The following is a 22,880-nucleotide window of genomic DNA, read 5'->3' as shown; positions in this document are numbered from 1 at the left end:
TTCACGTCTGTGATGTCTAAACCTGCACGTGTCACTCTACTCTAGAGCTGTCCCTAGAGGCTTGTTTTAAACGTGAAGGTTCCCATTTGTTTGTAAGACTTGGTTTACTATAAAAACTCTTAATTGGACAAAGCGGAAAATAATCAAATTAAATCATTAGGGGTCATCTCCCACTGAAGAGCAATCAGAACCTCAGATAAAGTATCTGTGAAATAACGTTTAAATTATGGGGTAAAATGATTTGATTTACCAAAGAAGTACTTTTTATTCATACTAACACTTCAAGAACTACTTAAAAGAAGAAACACAATTTCTATATGGTTATCCAGTAGGGAATATGGCCCCAAGAAGATAATAAATAAATATGAAGTAATTAAAAAATGAAAAAATTTTCTCCCGTAATTGTGTGTACCATTTTTGCCCAAGAGCAAGGGAAAAATCATAGCTGACACTTGAAGTCTGGAATGAACTTCTGAATGGATTTTCTGAGTACAAGACCCTCATTTTACAAATGAAGAATCATTTTAGTGAATAAGCAAAGTGCTACCTATTTAGGTTCTTTCCGAGACATGAGTTGGATTTAAATTCAGGACCACTGCATAGAACTCTTACTGAGGGGAAAAAAGCCACTTAAAAATTAAATAACATATCTTATAATTATTCATATAGTCTTTCTTGATTATTTAAATACTCATACTTCAATCCTAAAGAATTTGAAAACAAATGTAAATAAATGGTTGATCAGTTGTTCCCAAACAAGACTTACGTTGAGAGCAGTCACTGCCGATCCAACCTGGGTAACACTGACAAGATCTGTCAATGGGGTTACAGGTTCCATTGTTGGTACAGGTGCAAATTCCTGCACAGTTTTTCCCAAATCTGCCACTGGGACACACTGTGAATAAATCATAGGTCAGAAACTCACAATTACATCTCATCTCACAGAACCCTAGACTCAGGATAGGAAATGACTTTAAAGGTCATCAACCCAGCCGTCCATTTGGTAGCTGCCTCCACTCAAGAGCATCCCTCATCCTGAATGAGCTCATTTTTACAAACATCTGAAGCCAACGACCCTCATTAAGGCAACACAAATCAGGAGACATCACCACATTTCTAGAAATCTTCCTGGCTCCTTGCTCAGGGAGTCAAAATCCTTCCTCATATTGATTTTTCATGGAAGGCTGTTTCCAATTAAAACTGAAAAGTAGCACAGCTCAGAGAATAAAGAGATTGTGCCGGACTGGCAAGCCAGCTTTTCCAAAGCTCAGAGTCATATTTACAGAAGCTGCAGCCACAGCATGCCAGAGGCATCGCTAGCTGCTAGCTGAAGACGTGCGTGTCCTTTGGGAAGCCTCAGGACAGGCTGCATGGGGCCTGCTCACCACCACGTATTTCTCCCAAAGCCTGCGCACCCTACCTTCATTGCAGAGGGCGCCTGTGAAGCCAGGCAAGCAGTCACACAGGCCTGTGATGTGGTGGCAGGGCCCACTGCTGTGCACACACTGTGGACACGTCTGGCTGCAGCGATGCCCATAAAAACCGGGGGAGCAGACTGAAAACAGAAAGGAAATAGTTATCTTCCCGGAGATGTGTTTCTCTCTTATTCCACATAAGGATCTAGTTCAAGTTTGAGGTAAGAAAAAAAAATTCTTTTTAATGATTCCGAGAATTTTCCAAGTATAAAACAACAACAAAAGGAACGAGGGCACTCTTTAATAATGAAAAGAAGCCAGTAAACTCTGAATTGCTTCAGGGCAGGCAAAATGTCTTCGTTCTCTTTATCTTCCCATTTATGGCCCCAATTAGCTCGAAGCTTGGCATAGAGCAGGGGCTTGAGGAATTTTTGTTGAGCAAATAAATTAAAGAAATAAAATTCTAAATACGAACAAGGCCCAAATAAATACTTTCAAGCCACACGTTAATCCTTTATTCTTTAAGAGTCATTTCTGGCAATAAATAGATCTACAGTCAGAATTAAAAGATTGTTCCTCCTCAAAATGGTCCAGGTTAATGACTGTGATTGAAAAGTGAAAAAGCAAAATGCTTTGTAATTAGGTTCTTCCCAAGACGTTATTTGGATTTAAGTATAGAATGACAGCATAGAACCCTTAATGCAAAAAATCATAATTAAAAAAATAGAATAATGTATCTTACAATTAGTCATATATTCCTTTCTTCATTACATTTACTAAAAGATTGAGGGAAATCTTATGGATCACTCCCTAACTCAAAAATTCTATTGACCAATGTCACCAGCTCCGCAATCCTATTTTTCCCTGAGCACTGGCTTTCAGACTACTAGAAGGATGTATGATTTGCCGCAAAGTTTGGCTGGTGTTGACTTCTGGTAATTGAGGTAAGGCCAATGCCCAAATGGTTGAATAAAATATTTACAGGTCAATGGATTTCTGGAACACCATTTGCAAGATTTAAGGCAGGATCAAGAAACTGGTGATGATGCCAATGAGGCAATGAAATCATTCCTGAGAAGAAATGGCTAAAGCCCCATCTGTTAGGTTAGTCCTGAAGGTTGGAAAGAAGGAAGCCTTTGGGGAAGGGCTATCAAGTGAGGACAGCTCTGCAAAGGACAGGGTGACCTCGCCACTCTCCCCTGCCCTCGACTGCAACAGAACACTTCTATGAGTTGAGGGGTGGGACAGAGATCAGGATTCTGTACACGGTGATCTGAGAAGGGAAGGTGGAAACTGCCGTCTAACGAGACACTTACTTCTCTGACAAGTGGTGCCTCGGAACCCTGGCGCACACTCGCAGATGCCGTCGTCAGGGGAGCACGAAGCCCCGTTTTTACAGTAGCAGGGCAGAGAGCAGTTGGGGCCCCAGCGTCCCTCAGCGCACACGCTGTCACAGTGGATACCTGAAACAAGGCACACGGGCAAGGCTGAGTGAGGAGCCGTTGGGGCGGGCGCCTGGGATGCTAAGTCAGAGACCAGGACCAAGGTCACCATATCGACTCTGAGGTATCACGGGCAGCAGTGAGTGGGCATGATACAAGGCTTAAAATCCACTTATACACATCAATACATCATCATATATTGGATCGTATATCATATCGTCATAACATTAAAATAATCCCAGAACTGTTTTCTGTGGTGTCATGAAGGAGAAGGAATAGAACATCTTTGTTATACTGATTTTTCTTCTTTAGGAGGAGAGAGCAGAGGAGAAGCCCAAGGGCTCTGTCTATTGAAGGCAAAATTTATCAAAAATACTATATCCTTTAGCCTCCGGCAACTTCCTCCCTTCCCCATTCTTTGTTTTTATGGAGAAATGGACAAAGTGTAAAAATATAAGGTTGAAGCAAAAGGTGGTTAAATTGTTTTACGTAAAGAAAATCTTCCCCTGGAGCAAACAAATAAACACAGTCTTAAAATATTTTGAAAATACAGTGTGCAAGACAGAAAGATATACTAATCTGTGCCACCAAATTCCTCTTTAAACATTTAATCTGCCATTGGGCAGACACAGGCAGAATATCACAAATGATGTTACTCATAGCTGTTGTCTAAGCTATTGATTATTATGAACCCATATGCAGGTGTTTAACTCTCAATCTGGAAATAGAGAAACTTTAGAGTCAGTTTCGAGTGAACAAATGCCTAAAGGAAACAAAGAAAATCCAAAGTTGCAAAAAATAAAAATAAAACCAGGTTTTATTTGAGATAAATGGAAGTTTCTTTTGTAAATCTGTATTCGAAATGCCACAGAGGGCTCTTTCTTGTAAGTCAGAATACTTCACAACTCAAAGAAATGCTCCTTGCTTTGAGAGGCAAGAAGAATGAGTTATAATTAGGAGCGAACTGGCGACTGCTGGCCTCAGACCAAGTGAAAACACAGTAGGAACAAGCCCACTCCCACTCTGACGATTCCAGAACACGAACTCCGCCCGCACCAAGGAGGCTGACAAGGCCCTGTTTTGTATTAAAGTTTCTGCTCCTAAATTGATTAGGAGAAAAGTTACCATGGCCCAAACCTTAACACAGAAGCAGCCCCAAACCCTAAAGTGAACGTTGCTAATTGGTGGCCAGTCATTTCTGCTGAAATAGCTCCACTTTTGACTGTTCCTGTTTTTCTCCATCTGAAAGTCTTCTGCATGGTACAGGCTGTTAAATAGGCATGAAAAAGCACAGACCTCATTGTGTTTCGCTTGAACTTACAACAGACTGTTATTTTAGCTTGGCTGCTGGCTGAAGAAAGGCAAGCAGGCCTGTTAGAAGCCAACTGGGGTTTAAGTGTTCCCCATAAAATAAAATGCGGAATTTTGGCCTACTATGATATTTTCTTTCTTGAGTTCACAAATATTTGATCTTTCAATTCTCTTTCGAAAAACTGAGATGGAATTGCAAATGTTACGCTCCCCAAGTGTGCTAAAGCTGCCCCAGAGTCTTAGCTGGTGTTTTGACTCATAGCTCTACTAGGCAGAAGCATCAAATGGATTGAGGAGCCAGCCACTTTGAAAGGGGCTGCAGGGGTTTCCCTGGTGGCGCAGTGGTTGAGAATCTGCCTGCCAATGCAGGGGACACGGGTTCGAGCCCTGGTCTGGGAAGATCCCACATGCCGCAGAGCAACTAGGCCCATGAGCCACAATTACTGAGCCTGCGCGTCTGGAGCCTGTGCTCCGCAACAAGAGAGGCCGCAATAGTGAGAGGCCCGCGCACCACGATGAATAGTGGCCCCTGCTTGCCACAACTAGAGAAAGCCCTCGCACAGAAACGAAGACCCAACACAGCCATAAATAAATAAATAAATAAAATAAATAAACCCAAAGTTTAAAAAAAAAAAAAAGTAAGCTGAAATATTTAGTTTAAAAAAAAAAAAGAAAGAGGCTGCAAATCTAAAGTTTGTTTTCCATATTTGAAAGAAGTACCCATAAAGGTAACCCGCTACAGGCTTCACTCTCTATTCAAGTTCAAGTTCTGAGCTCTGATGGTGAGTCAGGACTCCTATTTAGCAGCAGCTAATATGGGACACCTGCTTCATAGAGATCCAGACGACCCTGGCCATTTTGGTCTGGAGCTACCCAGGCAAATCCGAGTTAGGATTTTAAAGAAGTGGAAGCTGAATGATTATCTGGTTAATCTGAAAATCATCCTGAAAATTAGTCCTGATTTTTGACACTTTTTTTTGTGGGATAGGAGTTTGCGGGAGGTGGAGATTTAGCCATTTATGGTGATTTAGCTTATCAACTACTTACCAAATCTCTACATGACAATAAATGCAGTTAAGATGGAATACACTTTAGATCAAAAAGCATATGCTGCTTTGTCACATTAGAGATTATCATGATTTATGTATTAATTAGCACATTCTCAATCAAAGCATGTCAAGAAAAATGATGCCAGGGCAGATTGGCAAATCAGAATAAAGTGATCCTTTATTTCATATCTGTTTCCTCTTCTCTAGTAGGTTTGTCCAGCTGGTTAACATAACCATCAGTTACAATCAACTTTATCGAGGTAATTTTCATAGAAGTAACAAGGCCCCCGATATAGCAAGGAGATCCATTGCAAAGATAAGCTTTTTTTCACATGATTTACCCATCATTTCATTTCCAGAGAATCACAGGGAATTCTAGAGATCATCTATCAAGCCTTCTGTCTCCAATCATATGAGCATATTTCAATAGAACCAAGCTTACGTTTAAATAACTTTTATTTTAGGGCTGCAAATAAGTCTTTCCTTGGCAAGTAAATTATAACAATTCTATTACCAACTCCCTTTAAAAATTCAATTCCTGTTTTTTTTCCTCTATCACTAGTAAAAGTGAGTCATCATTTTGCAGATATTAATGCCAAATCTATTTGGAGACAAATATAAAGCATGTTTCAGTCAAGGGGCAACTCCAGGAAAAAAGCATGACGCTGTCTTTTTTCCTCTTGCTGCACCGTTTTCTCCTATTGCTATTCCTCCCCTCTGGACCTCTGCGCCCTCCTGTTATCTTTCGTTTCATCTTACAGTCAGAAAAAGATAAGATAAATGTATTATTTCTGAGGTGTTATCTTCTCTAGAAAATATTAGTATTTTAAGACAGGATACATGTTACAAGCCTAAGAAATAAATCTCTAACTGTGGAATTTCAGGCAGTGAGGGCTGACTGAAATTCAGGAGGTAGTACTGGGGTAAGTGCTTCTCTAGGTCACACTTGGTATATGGCCACTGATGTGACCTCCATATAGGGTTAACCCTGCAATGAAACTTTCTCCAGGATAGGGAATTGTAAGTTTGCTTTAACCATTTTTTGGGGGGGAGGGGCTGTGTGTTTTGTGTGTGTGTGTGTGTGTGTGTGTGTGTGTGTGTGTGTATTTGTGTATGTGTTTTATTCCTTAATTATTTCCATTGTTCTCATCCTACTCTTTGCCAACCTTGCTGGAGTGCTATAAGACATCTTTTTCTTACCTTGTTTGTCAAAGACAGAAAAGAGAATTCAGCTCAATAAACATTCAAGGGGTCTAGAAACTGCTGGCTTGCTCTTGAAAGGTTCTCTAAGAAAGACCTCCAATTCTAGAGTGATAATGGCCCCAGAACAGGCATATCCAACCCTGTATGGGGATCATGATTAGGGAAGGAGTTAGCTTGTGAAGGTGGAGGAGGGTCCCAGGCTAACAGAATGGTGGGTGCAAGGTTCAGGCCCTAAGAAGTATGTGTCTATCCTTCAGAAATCACAAGTGTTGGGGACAGCTGAAATTGGTGCTGGGAAAAGCAGGAAAGGCAACGGGGCAGCAGGCAGTGGTCACGTAGGGAAGAGCTAAGGATGCCATGCTATGGAGTATGAGCTTCCTCCTGGTGTTAACAGGGACCAGATGGACAATTAAGTAGGAGAGAGGCATAGTTAGATTTGTTCTTTGTAGGAGGGAAGATGATGGTTTGAAGACGTTGAGCCTGGAAGAAAGAAGACATGTCAGGTCTCTATTTTGGGTTACTCAAGTAAAAAGTGATAATAATGACAAGGTCTTGAATGAAATCAATGGCACCTGGGGGCAGGATGAATTCCATAGAGGTGCAGGAGAGAATGCAGATGAAAGACCATCCGCCTGCCCATATTCCATCCAGGGTAGTTTAGGAATTCTGGCAGCTCTGTGAGGGAGAGACGGATGATGCCTGCTTTTGTTCACTGCAGTGCCCAGCACATGGAGGGTGTTAAATAAATGTTTGTTGAATGAGTCAATAAGCACAGTTCCTCTTTCCAACATAATATTCAGAACCATTTTCCAACTGTATGGAACAACCATATCGTTCTTTGCTTCTCTGAAGAAGTTACAAGAAGAGCACTCAAACCAGGAAGCCCAACACGTTAATGTTTTGTGTACCTAAAATGGGGACTCTTCCCAGCTAAGGGGGTGGAAATGTCTGCCCTGCTTATTTTGGGCAAGACGACTTTGATGAGCTCAGGTCTGTGATTTTAAATGTTAGTCCAGATTATAAAGCAATAGAAGAATTATGGGACATCTTAAGGAAATTCTTTTGGAATGTTTATCAAAGTACAGATAGAGGCTTTAATACGAGTTACTTCAGGAAACAACTTCCTACACTATTTGGAAGAAGGGACAAAATCGGAAGGGGATATCTTTAAATTTGCAGGACTCTCTGGTTCAATGGAAGCATTTTTTCCTGATAAATGTTCTAACACTGATAAGGAGGTCTGTGCAGGACTGTTTTTGCCAGGACTGAGGACAAAGAGCTCTTTGATAGCCTTCACGAGTTGCTAGGCAATGGCTGAGTGATCGTGATAAACTTCAGCTAAGCAGCTCTAAAGAAATGTTCGTGCATTTAATGCCTGATGCATTATGCCCACGGCCTCCACATGAAATCAGCATTCACTAGGCATTTGTGATTGCATGAATGCAGTAAATAAATCATCTGGGGTGTCATTATTTCCCCTCTCAGAGATCTAACCTAAACTCCTTGTCTTGCTTAATTGTTTATATTCCTTATGCAAGTATTGCAATATTTGGGGCGTTAATGAATGAAGGAAATGATTTTGATTCAATGTCTTGTTCCTGAGCAACGAGCTACTAAATATCTATTAGAGCAAAGAGTGAGATTTGTTAATAATCACTGGGCCTGGTGATTATAGGAGAGAGGAGCTAAATTATTTAGTCATAACATTGTCTCTGCTTTTCTAATCCTCTGGACACCTGAAGCGGAGGCGTATGGCAGTGTAGACAAGTGACTCCCTGGCCTATCCACCTCTGCCCACACAATGGCTTCCCTGAGAGTCATGAGTGTCTTCCTGCCGGCCAGGAGCCGGTGCCACCTCATCGTCCTGTTCCTAGCACCGAAGCACTGCGGTTGCATACAACATGGAGATACTCAATAAATGGTTGTTAAATCAAATTTTTCTCTTTCGATACCATAAACGTTAAAGGTCCATTAAGAAGGAACTGCTATATTGGTAGCCAAGTTGAAAAAAAACTTGATAAATAAATAATGTAAATCAGAGATGTTTGTATTTGCAGTGGCAACACAAAACACCAGAGAGCACGGCCTGCCTTAGTCCGGGCCCAGATAAAAGCAAACAGAACAGAATGCCGGGCAGATTAGGGATCTGGAAGCTTGGCTTTTACAACAGCCTTTCTTTTGGGAGGGCGAGCCCCTCCCTCCACCCTCACTTTAGGGACCCCATGTTCTGCTTTTAAATTACTCCCTCCCCCAGGACCATGTGACAGACAGACATATGCATGTGCTACACATTTCCCACCCTCCTGCCCCAATATCTTAAAGGGTCAAATAACGAGTCACTTGCACTTGTGGCTGATTGGGTGCAAAGCAAGTTGATTAAAACTCACGTGCACTTGAATTTGCACTCCTATGTCACTTGACAAAGAAAGGTGGGTCTCCCCTTACTATGACAATTCAGGCATCACTGATCAGTGCCCGAAGCAGCAGCTCCCTTCCTCAGCTGCTCAAACTCGGTGTGTGTGGGGAAACTTAGAAAGGGGGGCCGTCCTTCTGGAGAGGGGCTAGGACCACTGCAGGCCTGGTTCTGCTTGCTGGGAAGAGTAGAAAAGCTGGCCGCTTCTCATGAAGTTGCCTGCAGTGTTTCCTCTTTCCAGTGCCCCCCTTCCTGGCTGGGCCCAGACGAGCACCCCACCTCTTCCTACTCTCCTTTCCCCTCCTCATCATTATCCACGCCTTGCTAGTCCCACTCTCTTTCCTAAGACTCCTAGACTTTGCTTTGGCATCTTAATCTCTTTTCTCTCAGTTTAGCATTTAACTTTTTTGTTCTGGAATGAATGTATCTCTAACCCTCCTCTAGTCTTTTGCCACTGACTATGAGGTTTTCTGTCGCAGAAATGCTCCCCTGGACTCCAACCTCTTCAATCACTACAGTAGTAAGGTAGAGCAGAAGTCAACCCACAGATGGGTAATTGCCCCTGCAATTACTGGGGTAACTTTTTAAATAACAGACAGGGCCAACAAGTAAGGTTGTGCAGGTTGTACACTGCACAAGAGCCCCTGGCTAAAGGGCTAAGTTAGAGCAGAAATCCAGCTCGTTGCATTCTACCACCAAGAAGCACACTCTGAGGGAATTCCAAACCTTTTCCAAATTTGTCCAAACGGTACTTTATGGGCTGGCAATGGCTCCATCCTCCTCCTCATGCACCCTCTAGATTGTCATTTAGTAGGTGTGAAGTGGGGATCAGGAATATATGAGTTATATGAGTTAAAGGAGTTCCCAGGTGACAGTGATCTTAGCCAGGGTCGGGAACCAGCCTGGAGACTGCATATCCTCCCAGACAGCTGGAATGAAATCTTGATTAGCTGTAACACTCAGCAAAGAGGTGATCTGGCTGACTGAAGTCAGAGCAGAAAGGAAGGGAAGAAAAAATCAGCATGTTTCTACTCTTTTTGGAAAAAACTTTATAAAGCATATCACTCCACTACTCTGGAAACACACATACACACACACACATACACCTAATTATATTTCACTGACACCTGGAATTTCAGAAAAATGATTTTGAAGAGTCAGTCTCATTTTATTAGACTGTGTGTGTGTGTGTGTGTGTGTGTGTGTGTGTGTGTGTGTGTAGCAGAGGTGTGGGAGAAAGAGCCCAGGACACAGCCTATATCTTGTTGATGTTTCATTTTTTCCCATTTTTTAATGCAATCTGCCTCTGTTTGATAAAGTAACCAATTGGCTAAACACATCAATAAATTAAGGTTTTAATTAACAACATATAATAAAAGTGCATGTCTCTTCTTTTGAAAAATGCTACATTTCTTTTGGAAATAGTATCTGGATGGCAGATGCAACTTTTGGTTAATATTTATGGTAGTACATTTTGAAAACTTATTTTATGACTAGGTAAAATGGGACTATCAATTATAGTAGAAATAAATAAGAGTCTTGTTTCCTTTAAAAAAGAAGACCGTCAAACATTAGAAAAGAGAGTGAAGTTACAAGGATGGTGATGAGCCCCTTGGTGAGAAAGCAAGCTGACTTCCTCAGTATATCATGTCAGTGCCTGACTTCCTCAATGTGGGTATGTCAGTTTCTTTGCAAAGAGGGATAAAGGTCTCTTGACCCTTCTTTCTGGCTCCATACTCCTAGGCCAGATCAGCCTCTCCCCATCCTCAGCGGTTGAGCACATTTGGTGCCTCTACAGTATCTTGATGATTTGGTCAAGGGAAGAGCCCAGGTCCCTGTGTTAGATTTCACTGATTCCTTCATAAAAGCCTCAGTGTCATCCCACATACTTGCTACCCTCTCCAGTGATTCTCAACATTTCACCTAGAACAATCTCCACAATAAGGAGGAAGGAAACAGAATCACTTGCTTCCCTGGACTGAGGTTACTTATTTTGCCCCAAACCTGATATCTAAAGGAAAAGCAAAGCTTTCTTCATATTTTGAAATGTCCTTATGAGGTACTTACTCAAAACAAGTATGTGATGAAAAATGATGAGTCTACCCAGTTTTGAAAATGAAATGGTGTTCTGTGTACATAATACAGAGTCTACTCTTCTTTCCTTTTAGAAAAATAAGCCAATTCTTGATCCAACTGTAGGGTGTTTTTCAGAACTTCAGGAACTTTCTTTTCCTCTACATATGTTTGCTTATACAAGTGTGTTCTGTTGAGTGCAGAGGATGACTTCTCTAAAAAATGTCTCCCAGCAGTCTTAGATACTTACAGACCAACAGCCCATGCAGAAGACCTACAGGAATTAGACATTGGAGCCACGAAGCAAAGAGATGGTGGGCAACAAGTGATAGAACAAATGAAGCAGCAAAACTACCTTCCCCTTTGGAGAAGCAGACCAGTCACAGATGGACAGAGGATTACAAGATTATGTTGTGTGACAAAGCCACTGCATTCCCACAGGAGCTCCATAGGTCTAAGGCCAGATGGGATCATTTGTCTTACCCCATGACCCAGACTATGGAATGCAACTAACACATTTTCTAGCTGGCTTCAGGCCAAATCATATCTCCTGCTTTTCTCATGTATACTAGCACATGCTTTTCACAGGCTGGTTCTAAATCATCAAAGCAGGTGGATACTTGATCAATGACTGGTGTGTTCAGGAACATCTCACATTTCCTCTCTATTCATAAGACAAAAGTAGATTTGGTGGAGTATGGCCCAAAACAAATGATGTGACTTCTCTGTTAGTTAAGTTCTGAATTTGCCAGGGGGCTAAAATGCTATTTGCTTCACTGTGGTCTTTGAGAACTTAGTACTGGTCACTATATTTGAGAACTTCAAGAACGCTGTGAAGTCACAAAATCTGGTTTAATCCCTGGAGGGATGTAGTTTTAACATTTAGTAATTAAGAGCCAAACAGAAACATGGGAAGGTGGAATTTTACATTGGGAAGTCAGTTATCTTAGCCTTTGCAAGTCAAGGAGGAATTAGAGGGCTAGGGAGTCCTTGTTTCTGTGGGTAGCTCCTATTGACAGAAAATGAAGTCTATTACACAAGCCTTGACCTGTTTCCCAAGGTAGCTCTCAAACACTAGAAATCAAGCACACTACAGTTTTTCTCAGTTTACTCCTGCCAGAAGTCAAAGAAGCTCTTAACAAATTCCAAAGGGCTGAGAGACACCACTGCAGAGGTTACTGTTGGCCTCCTACATTCAAGGATCTGAAGACATAATATTGATAAGTTGGCAATATTACTCTCATGGATCTATTTATTCAATCCTCTTTAATTTTATACCTTGTTTCTTTGCAGGAGTTAACATGCTGATCCTAAAATACATATGGACAAAGGACCCAGGATAGCCAAACAATCTGGATAAAGAAGACCAAAGTTGGAAGACTCACATGTCCCAATTTTAAAACTTTCTACAAAGCTACAGCAATCAAAAGAGTATGTTACTGACATACGGATAGACATATATATCAATGGAATAGAAATGAGAGTCCAAAAATAAATGCTGTCACATTTATGGTAAACTGCTTTCTGACAAGGATATCAAGACAATACAGTGGGGGAAAGAATGTTCTTCTCAACAAATGGTGCTGGGACAACAGGATATTGACATACAAATGAATAAACTTGGACCCCTACCTCACACCATATATAGAAACAAACTCAAAATGTATCAAAGACCAGAATATAAAAGCTAAAATTATAAAATGCTTAGAAGAATACTCAGGCATAAATCACTGTTATCTAGGATTAGGCAATGGTTTCTTAGATTTGACACCAAAAGTACAAGCAACAAAAGAAAAAAATAAACTGAACTTTATAAATATAAAAACTTTTCTGTGGCAAAAGACACCATCAAGAAAGTGAAAAAATAATCACAGAGGGAAAATATTTACAAATTATATATCTGAAAAGGGACATAGAGCTAGAATATATAAAGAAATATTACAACTCAATAATAAAAAGACAAATAACCCAAGTTAAAAAATGAGCAAAGTATCTGAAGAGATATTTCTACAAAGAAGATACACAGATGGCCAATAAATACATGAAAAGACGCTCAACATCATTACTTATTGAGGGAATGCAAATCAAAAACACAATGAGATAAGATTTCACACCCACCAGAATGGCTATAATCAAAAAGATAATAACAAGTGTGGTGAGGATATGGAAACTTCATACACTGCTGGTAGGAATGCAAAATGGTACAGATGCTTTGGAAAACAAGTGCAGTAGTTCTTAAAAAGGTTAAACTTAGAGTTACCATACAACCCAGCAATTCCACTCCTAAGTGTATACCTAAAATATATACATCCACACAAAAATTGTACAAGAATGTTCATAACAGTATTTTTCATAATAGCCAAAAAGGTGGAAACAACCCAAATGTCTATCAACTGATGAATGGGTAAATAAAATGTTGCCTATCCACACAATGGAATATTATTTGCCAGTCAAAAGGAATAAAGTATTGATATATGCTCCAATATGGATGAACCTTAAAAACATATGCTAAGAGAAGGAATCCAGTTACAAGATACCACATATTATATGAATCTATACAATATCCAGAATAGGCAAGTTTACAGAAACAGAAAGTAGATTAGTAGTTGCCTAGAGTAGAGAGAAGGGGGTGGGAGGGTGAGTTGGGAGTAAATGGAGAATGACTGCTAATAAGTACTAATAGGGTTTTTGTTGTGGGGTGGTAATGAAGATCTTCTAAAATTGATAGTGGTAATGGCAGTACAATTGTTTGAATACACTAAAAACCACTGAATTCTACACTTTAAATAGGTGAATTCTATGATATGTGAGTCTATCTATCCATCTACCTACCTACCTATCTATCTATAAAAAGGTTGCTAGTTATCAGCACTGAGCACCATGGTCCTCTCATATAATTCTCAGAAGTCTTCATCCATGCTGAAAATAAATCTCAGCGTAACTTCCCTCTCCCCCCAGCACTTCTTGGACTAAGTCCACGCATGGCAGTAGGGTGTAAAAGTTAAGAGAGCTGGCTACATGGTGGGACAGCATTGGTGCAAATCCCATTTCTCATGATTACTGACTCTGGGACTCTGGGTCAGGCCACTTAACTTCTCTTTGCCTATGTTTCCTCATCTGTAAAAAGGAGAAAATAATATTTCCTACCTCATAGAGTTGTTGTAAGCCTGCCGTAAGCGCTCAATAAACATTACTTATTATTATTTCTCTAGAGTCTTCTTTGTGTGCATTTTTGCTAAAAGGTAAGGCCACTCCATAATTTCCTCAACATGACAACTCTGGTATGGAGGCATAAGAGTCTTCTCTGAAAGACCCATCTTCTGAAAATATGAACCATCACTGAAGAGAATACTGGGCTTTTTACAATCAATTTCTCTTTTAGAGGACAAGTTAAAAAACTATTCTGGAGGATACTGAAGAATCACCAATATGGAAACAGCTCTGTCTTACAAATCCCTCTCTCTTCTCTAAATATGTATACAAATATATTTAGACACAAATATATACAAAAGTACACACAAATGACTTCCAATGAGAATATAATTTTAAACGAAAGTTTTGGTTCATTTATCTACCTCTAATCCTGTCTCCAGTTTAACAGGATTTCACTCTAAGTTGGCAATCAGCATTTAACATTTCAATTTACTTACAGAAGAAATGTTCATCAATATATTCAGTTCATTCTTTCCAATATCCGATAACTTTCTTATTGCATTCCCATTAGTAATTTTTCTTAATGAGTGTTTAAAATTCTATTTTTTGGCTTCTTTTGTCTTCTTAGAACACCCTTGAATTGATGTATCAAAAAGAAGAGCAAGATCCCAATTTGCTTGGGCATTTAGTACCATCTCCCAAGTCTATATATCCTAAGCGAAAACATGGTTCTTCTCCCAAGACCCCTGATAGTTTGATAAACTTCCTGGCTGAAACCAAGAAGCCATATAAATAGGGAGAAATTTCTACCTTGTGGTTAGAAAATTTGTCCTCAATCATATTATGAATTTTTAAGACAAATATTATTGTAAGAAATATTTCTAGTAATAAATATTTTAATATTTGCATATTAACCATAAAACTATTTAATAGTTTTTCCTCACTGAGGTGAACTTATTTTCTTATGGCTTATATCAATCATTCTTTCCTCAATGCTCAAAAATACCACAGAGGTTTTGCTAAACTCTTCACAGCAATTCACAATTTTCCCCTCTTGATGACGTGAATTCTGATAGTTGTATTAGGCTGGCCAAAAAGTTCGTTCAGGTTTTTCCGTAACATCCATACCAGAAGGCTCAAGAGAATTGCCCTTGCCTGATTCAACAAAAAGTCATCCCTGGATTACAGATTAATTAGGCCTAGCAGTAATATTTCTTGGGTAAAAATTTGTCAGCTTCCTGGAGACTTTACCATATTTTCATTTTTTTCTGAAAAGTTGACCTGTGCATGTTTCTCTGAAGTAGCAAGGAACAGCGCTAGGCACATGTTGGCGTGTTTCCCATTTCAAGTAGTGGCCCTTGGTTCTCACCTGACCATCCGGGGAGGCAGCGGCAATGGCCCGTGGTGGGGTGGCAGCCATCCGCATGGCTGCAGTCACAGCGCTCGGCACAGTTCAGCCCATACGTGCCATCCTGCATGGAAGATAGCAATGAGGGATGGGAATCCCATGGTGGGAGATGAGAGGGACCTCAGTCAGCCGTTTCAGAAACAGCACCCTCCCCTCCCAAACACCTCTCAGCAGCATGCATTACAATCACCTCTTCCCATGTCTTCTTGGCCCCTCAAACGTAGACTAGGCTGCAAGAGGTAAGAGTTTTTAAATCGCTCAAACCTTAGTTTATGTCTACCATACGAATGGTGAACCAACTATGCCAATATGCTGATGTGCATACAGGCAAATATAGGTAAACATGCCAATTAATTAAAAGAATCTTTATCTTACCGTGAGCCACAACTCATAAACATATTGTCTTTTTGTTCCTAAAGATTTTTATAAAATATTTCAGTACTCCTTACAGGGCATTTTTTTCCCCATTGAGGTATAATTGACATACATTTTATTAGTTTCAGGTCTAAAACATAATGATTCGATACCTGTTTATATTGTGAAATGATCACCACAATAAGTTAACATCTGCCACCATACACGGTTCCAGAATTTTGTTCTCCTACAAGGCATTCTATTCATTAGTGAAAAGGAAGTCCCTGACCCACATAAAGAAAGCCTAAAATTTTAAAAATAACAGTTCTAATGATGATGATCATTTCCATAAATTGCCAATGAGATACATAGAACTAGGAGAAATTAACATCTTTTGTCACTTTTCCTAATTAGCATCCTCCTCTCCATGATGCCATCTAAACCACATGAAACATTCTGATTCAACCTCCTGAGCGAGGATGCAGTGTGTGTCGGCAACCGTCCCCCTCCCCGCCCTCATCCTCTCCCAGACCTTAATGTTTTCACATGCACATCGCGTTGGTGGTCCAGCAGAGATGAGACTCTTCACGGACGTGATCATTTAGTTTGTGGGAGAGGAATGAAAGTTCTGCATTTATAAGCCCTGTTCTTTTGCCAGGTCCTGACTGAGGGAGAGCACTACAAACCTCCCACAGCACAAAGCTGCAAAATTACCAAGAGGGAGGCACCAAGAACCAGCATTAAACAGGTAGTGGGTGTTAGATGGCATAATCATTTGTCTAGTGATTACTAAAGTAAAATATTAAAAAAACATTTTTAGGTTCTACTAATGTTTGTTCGGGCTTATAGGATTTAGCTTTGCTACAGTGTGAGCCACTAAACCATCTTCAGCCTTTGCTGATTTATTAATGCATCTAATAATATACCAAAAAAAGGACAAGATTGTGCTGGGGGCTTTGCTTTGTCCACACTCAGACTGGGAGTGAAGGGTGATCTTCAAGCCCATCTCAGAGCACTGATAATCTGTTCACTGGTGGATGACAGGAGGCAAAGCTAAGCTAACTTTGTCCTAGGGCTTTGGAGGGCATGGAATAGCCCCCGATGAGATGCTCTCTAGCTGCCAAATGGGCTGCACTTAATGAGGAGGAAGCCCAGGGAGAAAAGCAATCTGTGGAAGGCCCCCCTCGAGGGGGCCAGTTCAGGGGGTCATGGTGTCACCTCACCATCAGATGATCCCCGGGAGGCAGAGAACACACACCGCTGAGAGAATGCTTAATGGCTCGGGAGCATAGGGAGAAAGAGCGATGGAAAAGAGGGAAGGAAACTGGCCCCGTGCGTGAGAGGAAGCAAGCGAAATGGGCTGTTACTACAGAATGCACTGCCCATTGCCCACCCTGTTGGCCTGCGGCAGACTCGGCACAGGGGTTCTGATGATGGGTGTCTCCAAAGTAGGTCAAGGAAACAGAGTCGGCCTTGAACCATGGAAATCTATGGAGATTTGTGTGGCTTCAGAGATATTTGTGTCAAAAGGCGGCTGTTTCCAAACCTTTCACCACCTCACTGAGGCTTTCTGTGACACCATCACCACCCCCCTTTCAAGGTCCTGCCACTTTCCACCCTAAAGGCTGGAGGATTTCCATTATAATGGAAACACAATATTTGGAGAGTTGACAGGCATACACTGGGTGTTTGACAAATGCTGGTGACTGGCTGCCATGAAGATATGGGTATATTAGAATAGAGAAAACAGAGGGGAATGGTGGCACGAACCAGGAGAGAGAGGAAGGAAGGGATTCTCACAAAGCTGCCTAACTAATTTCCACATCTATTCCTTTTCCTATCCTGTATCCAATCTGAGTTGAAACACCTCAATTCTTCTAGTAGTCACTATGGTTTGGTTCACAATCAGGCACTTTAAATCATGAAGTCTGCAAAAATAAGCTAACCCTCTGGCATCAGCTCCTCCCGGCCCTCCCAGTTGGGTCATACCTGGCAGGGAAATTCACATTTCTCCCCGCGCCATCCAGGTGCACAGGTGCAGGTCCCATCCAGGGTGTTGCAGGCTCCGCCGTTGAGGCACTGGCATGTTAAGTTACAGCCAAAGCCCCATGTGCCACTGGGACAGCTGATGGAGCAGTCCACCCCGTGCCAGCCTGCCACGACAAGAGTGCCAGGGCACATGAGCAAACAAAGGCAGCAGGGAGCTCTGCCCAGCCTTTCCAAGCCACTCTTCACCTTAGAGACATCTCAGAGGTGCACAGAAGTGCCCCTGCCACAGCTCAGGGAGCATTGGCTCTGCCATGTAAAGCCTCTACCAGAAATGAACTAAAGCACCCGCACAGCTGTCAAGGATGCCAACACTGAGAAGCACTACCGGGCTACTGGGGGGAGAGAGATGAAGTGAAGATGCACGATGTACATCACTCACTGTCTAATGCGCAGTGATGCACATTGTGGGGTGCTGAGTTTTGTTCAGGTCAGCAAATGAAACATTTATATGGGAGGGAGAAGGAAAGTTTGTGTTTGAAAGAACAACCCCATCTTTAAAGCAGGAGCCCATGAACCATGAACAGTGAGTATCCAGGATCCCGGCTGCTGCAGCAACTGTGAATAAACACGATCCGGCCCCCAAGTACAATCAGGTGCTTGGCTGCATTTCTTGTCAGGACTCCAGGCCAGTCAATTTAGGGGAATGGACACATGTCTGCTTGGTTACTCTCCACCAAAGCACAGAGACTCACAGACTTTTGGAGCTGGCAGCGACTTCAGAGATCATCTCATGTGAGCCTCTCCCTTTGACTCAGGAAAGCAGGAGAGCTCTCCCTGGATAAGGGTCTTGCTGAGTCCAGGCACCGTATTTCTGCACAGCTGGAGCTAGAATCCTAGTTAACGTTTCTTTCCTGTGCCTTTAGGAGCTAACAGGACTAGGATCAGGTAACGGACTCATTCACCCACTCACCTGCTTTGCAAGTACAAGACCCATCCACAGGAGAGCAGACAGCATCGTTTTTACAGCCGCAGAGAGAGGAACAATTTATCCCATAGGTTCCCAGAGGGCATGGGGTAGAGCAGTCAATTCCCTAGATGGGCGCAAATAGGAAAATGCATGCAATTTTACCACATGAAATAAGGCCAACACAAATAAACAAAAATATATCTTGTCCATGTTAATTACAGTCCCTCTCTAATTTTAACACATTGTGTTTTTAAGAGTTGTTATAACGTCACCACTATACTAATTGTACGGATTCAAGGGCAATGCTAGCTGGCCTATATTTAAGATGTAGTATTGAATAGCACCCAAAAAAAGCCTGCTGCCTTCATTAGTTTTCCTTGGTAGCAAATGTAATTCAAAACCCTCTGTCCTTGCTCAGACAAGTAGATATAGAACAACAAACTGTAGCTGTACAATTACTGTCAATAAACATAAATGTGAACTATACATTAAATTGCAATGCTTCCTAGACTGCCTGGTATAATATGTAATATGATTAGTGGGTGAGGCAAAGGAATAGGACACACTCAGCCAGCAGCATAATTCAATTTATTATCTGACAGGGAGCGCTAAACATAGAAGTTGGTTACCAAAGGTGACTGGAGGTCACCCTCCTTTAAAAACAGAAAAGACTCTTAAGGATAATTCAAGGGCTCAACCAAAGAATTGTGACACAGGTTAGAAAATCCTGTAAAGATCTCAGCTCTGAGACTTTATGACCCACTCATTCTATATTATGTGCTCTGGAGTAATCATCAACATTCTTCACAGTTTAATGTTCTCTTTAAAAGGGGAGAAAATAACTCAAGAACAACCCATTTTCCTTCAAAACAAAAATTTCTAATCTGTTGCTAAGAAATCTTGGAAACTAGGCAAAATTCTTCTCTGTTAGCTTATAGGCATATTTGAAAGGTCTAGATTCTCAAAGGGACTGAAAAACTTATATGTTACTAATCCTTGGATATTAATATATAATAAATGCTAACTTGATGTAGTATGCGCCTTCAAATTGCATGGAATTAAAACAAAAACGGTTGACAATAATACATATCCTACTTGGAAAATTTCTTTGCTACCTATAAAACATGACAAAATAATTACGTTAGGAATAATTAAAATACATTTTACTTCATGACATATATTAATTAAATAATTAAATATTAATGCCACTTTATAGTTTCACCGGCTTGCCCAGTCATCACTCTCAGGTAATTACTTATATCTCTTATCGTTACTTTTCTCTTTATTTTCTTTCTTGTTAATGATGCAATTGATTTTTAGCACATTCATTGGACTTCAGAAAAGGTCATATAAATCGTGGTATCAATATGCTCCAAGTTGTACCCCTTATCTCCTTCCTCCACAGCCCAAGCCACTCACTTTGAATCCTGGGGCACAGGTGCACTTTCCTGTCACACTGTCACAGTCAGCCCCATTTTGGCAGCTGCAGATCTGTTGGCAAGCTTCCCCGTAGAATCCAGGAGAACATGTCTCATTACAGTAGAGTCCTGACCAGCCTGGCTTGCAGGCACACTCTCCAGACATGGGGTGACAGCTGAGAGACGTGGATGAAAGGAGCAAGTCACTCTCGGGTAAACATGACACCCAAGGCCCGTGCAAATGTTGCTTTAGCCATGATCATTAAATGTGTGGGTAATTCCATGCACGATAATTTAAACTTCATTCCCAGTCTTGGTATGATTTAATTAATCGGCTGAAACCTGATTGGTACCACAAATGTTGCATGAAATCAGCATCATGTTCTAGCAGGATGACACTAAACAACTGTGTCCTTTTGTCTGAAACTCATTTTAATTTTTGTAAAGTGAAAGCACTAATTTGATAAGACGTCAACTAGATGAGACTATCTAAAGAACTCCATCCAATGAACACTAGTAAGTCAGTTCACCAGAGTGATGTCCAAGGAACTCCAGAAGCAGCAACCTTTTCAGGCTATTTCTTCTCTCGGCTCCCCATACCTGGTGGTGGAGCAGCTGTCTCTACCTGAAACAGCAGTCGCATTGATGGGCCAGGCAGCCAGCTGTCACTCCATAGCAAATGGACACATCAGCTGCGCTAAGAGGCACGGGTTAGCGAGGCTCACACAACAGGGTGCTCTGTAACGCACAAAACACATGTGCTTCTCGCCAAAGGAAAATCTGAACAATCAAACTAGCTCTGCTCACAACTGGAAGACTGTTGAAGATGGTCTTCCTCCCCTGATGGAGATAAAACCCTCCCCTTAACTCAGGCCAACAACAAAACCCACTGTTTCATCCAGACATTTGCTAAATGACCTCTCATCAGAGGATTGTTCATAGACTTTCTGCAAAGAACCATGACCTGGAAGGGATGAAGACTGAGGCTGTAAATTCCAGCTCTCCCACTACCTGGTCAACATTAGTGAAAACACATAACTTCCCTGTGCCTGACATCCTAATCTGTCAAGTGAGGGTCTCAGCCACACCCCATAATCTCATTTCCTATCCCTTTTTCTTAAAGAAAAAGGCCTGTGGGTTAGATAGTTTGTTACTCATTTTTGGAAATTTATTTAGACATATTTTTAGGCCCCTTTTGCAACTAAGTGCCCAGAAGCAAAGGCCTAGGCATCAGTCACAAGCATTACTCAGGAAACACGGCAGGAAGAAATATTCAAGCACAACTCTACATTTAAGATGGTTTCTTGGGTATATAAGGTTTGGACTCATAAGACAAGAGTTTGAATCTCAAATCAACTTAGAACTACTCAGATCTACGTATCTGCTATTTATCCTTGGGCAAAATACCTGGCATCTCCATGGCTTCTCGAATTTAACCATCAAACACGGAGCTCTGGTTCTTCCCTTTCTTCATTCCTCACTCAGTGTTTCCTTTCAACTGCTTTCCACTGAAGTAATGGCACCACCAGCCACTCAGTGGTTTAAGCTAAAAACCTCATAGTTATTCTTGATAACTCCTTCTCCCTCATCTCCCATATTGACTTCATCACTAGGACCTAACCATTCTAACTCCAAAATATGTCTTGAATCTATCCACATCGCTCCATCTTCAGTGTCACCATCCTACTCCAAGGCAAGGTCATCTGTCTCCTACACTCCTGAATAGCCTTCCGACTTTCTTCCCTGCATTCACTCATGCCTCATCACCTAAAAAGTAGATCATATGGTATCATTTTCCTTAAAACTCTTCAAAGACTCCCTTTGAAGCCTACACTCAGAATAAAATCCATACTGTTTAATACAGCTGGAGTGAAGATTATTTATTGTCTAAACCAGGACATTTTTAAGAGTGAAGAGGGAGTTACTAATAATTACATTAGGGCAATAGGCCTAAACAAACAGTTCCTGTGACACCGGATATATGATGACCCTAAATATAGCCCATAGGCCTGCATCATTTGGCTACTGCCTTCTTTCCGACCTCTTCTTTCATCGTTATTCTCTCTTTATTACTATGTTCAACCGCAATAGATATCTTTTAGTTTGTAAGAGCATTGAGGTTTCTCAACTTAAGGGCTTCACATGGGCTATTCCATATGCCAGGAATGCTATCTCCCCACTCCTGGCCTAGCTCTCTCCGTCTTCTCCTTCCATGCTCAGTTTAAATCTCTCTTACTTAGAGAGGCCTTCCCTGACCACTCATGTTTCAGTTAGGTCTTTCCTATTATTCTCTTTCATTGCACCCTGCTCATCTCACTTATCACAATCTGTAATCTTATGTTTATTTTTATAATCCTTCCCCTGTCTTCTTTCCCCTCTAGACTTCCAGCTCCATGAGGACAAGAATTCAGGGTGTTTTGTCACCTGGCCGTGGACACAGTAGCCCACGGTAAGCACTGATTGAGTGAACAAGTGAAACTGTCACAGTTGATGTGTGGCGGGGTCTGACTCCAGGGATCGTGCTTTCCCACACGAATCTGCTTCTCCTGATCTCTCCAAGTCATCTAGCAATGTTAAATTATAATCTGTATGTCTGCATATAAAGGCCAGATTTCCCCTAAAATTAGTTTTTTAAATGTCAAATTTATGACTTAAAAGGAATCACCATTAATTGCAGGAGACAGT

General features: G+C 41.3%; 1 protein-coding gene across 3 annotated transcripts in view; it reads right to left on the bottom strand.

Moving 5' to 3' along the window:
• The window catches only part of MEGF10 (multiple EGF like domains 10), a 155,248-nt gene that overhangs the window by 18,650 nt on the left and 113,718 nt on the right, over positions 1–22,880 (bottom strand). For all 3 annotated transcript variants that reach the window (XM_082380698.1, XM_082380697.1, XM_082380699.1), the window contains 7 exons: positions 20,197–20,371; positions 18,781–18,901; positions 17,811–17,974; positions 15,429–15,531; positions 2,732–2,878; positions 1,421–1,555; positions 767–895 (listed from right to left, as the gene is read on the bottom strand). In XM_082380698.1, coding sequence (XP_082236824.1) covers positions 767–895; positions 1,421–1,555; positions 2,732–2,878; positions 15,429–15,531; positions 17,811–17,974; positions 18,781–18,901; positions 20,197–20,371 — 974 coding nt within the window. The remainder of the gene's footprint in view (positions 1–766; positions 896–1,420; positions 1,556–2,731; positions 2,879–15,428; positions 15,532–17,810; positions 17,975–18,780; positions 18,902–20,196; positions 20,372–22,880) is intronic.

The sequence above is a fragment of the Balaenoptera borealis genome, assembly GCF_965194805.1.
Source record: "Balaenoptera borealis genome assembly, chromosome: 2".
In the NCBI taxonomy this organism is placed as follows: domain Eukaryota; kingdom Metazoa; phylum Chordata; class Mammalia; order Artiodactyla; family Balaenopteridae; genus Balaenoptera; species Balaenoptera borealis.
Note: the sequence above shows the minus strand (reverse complement) of the source record. Positions and strands in the feature narration are given on the sequence as shown.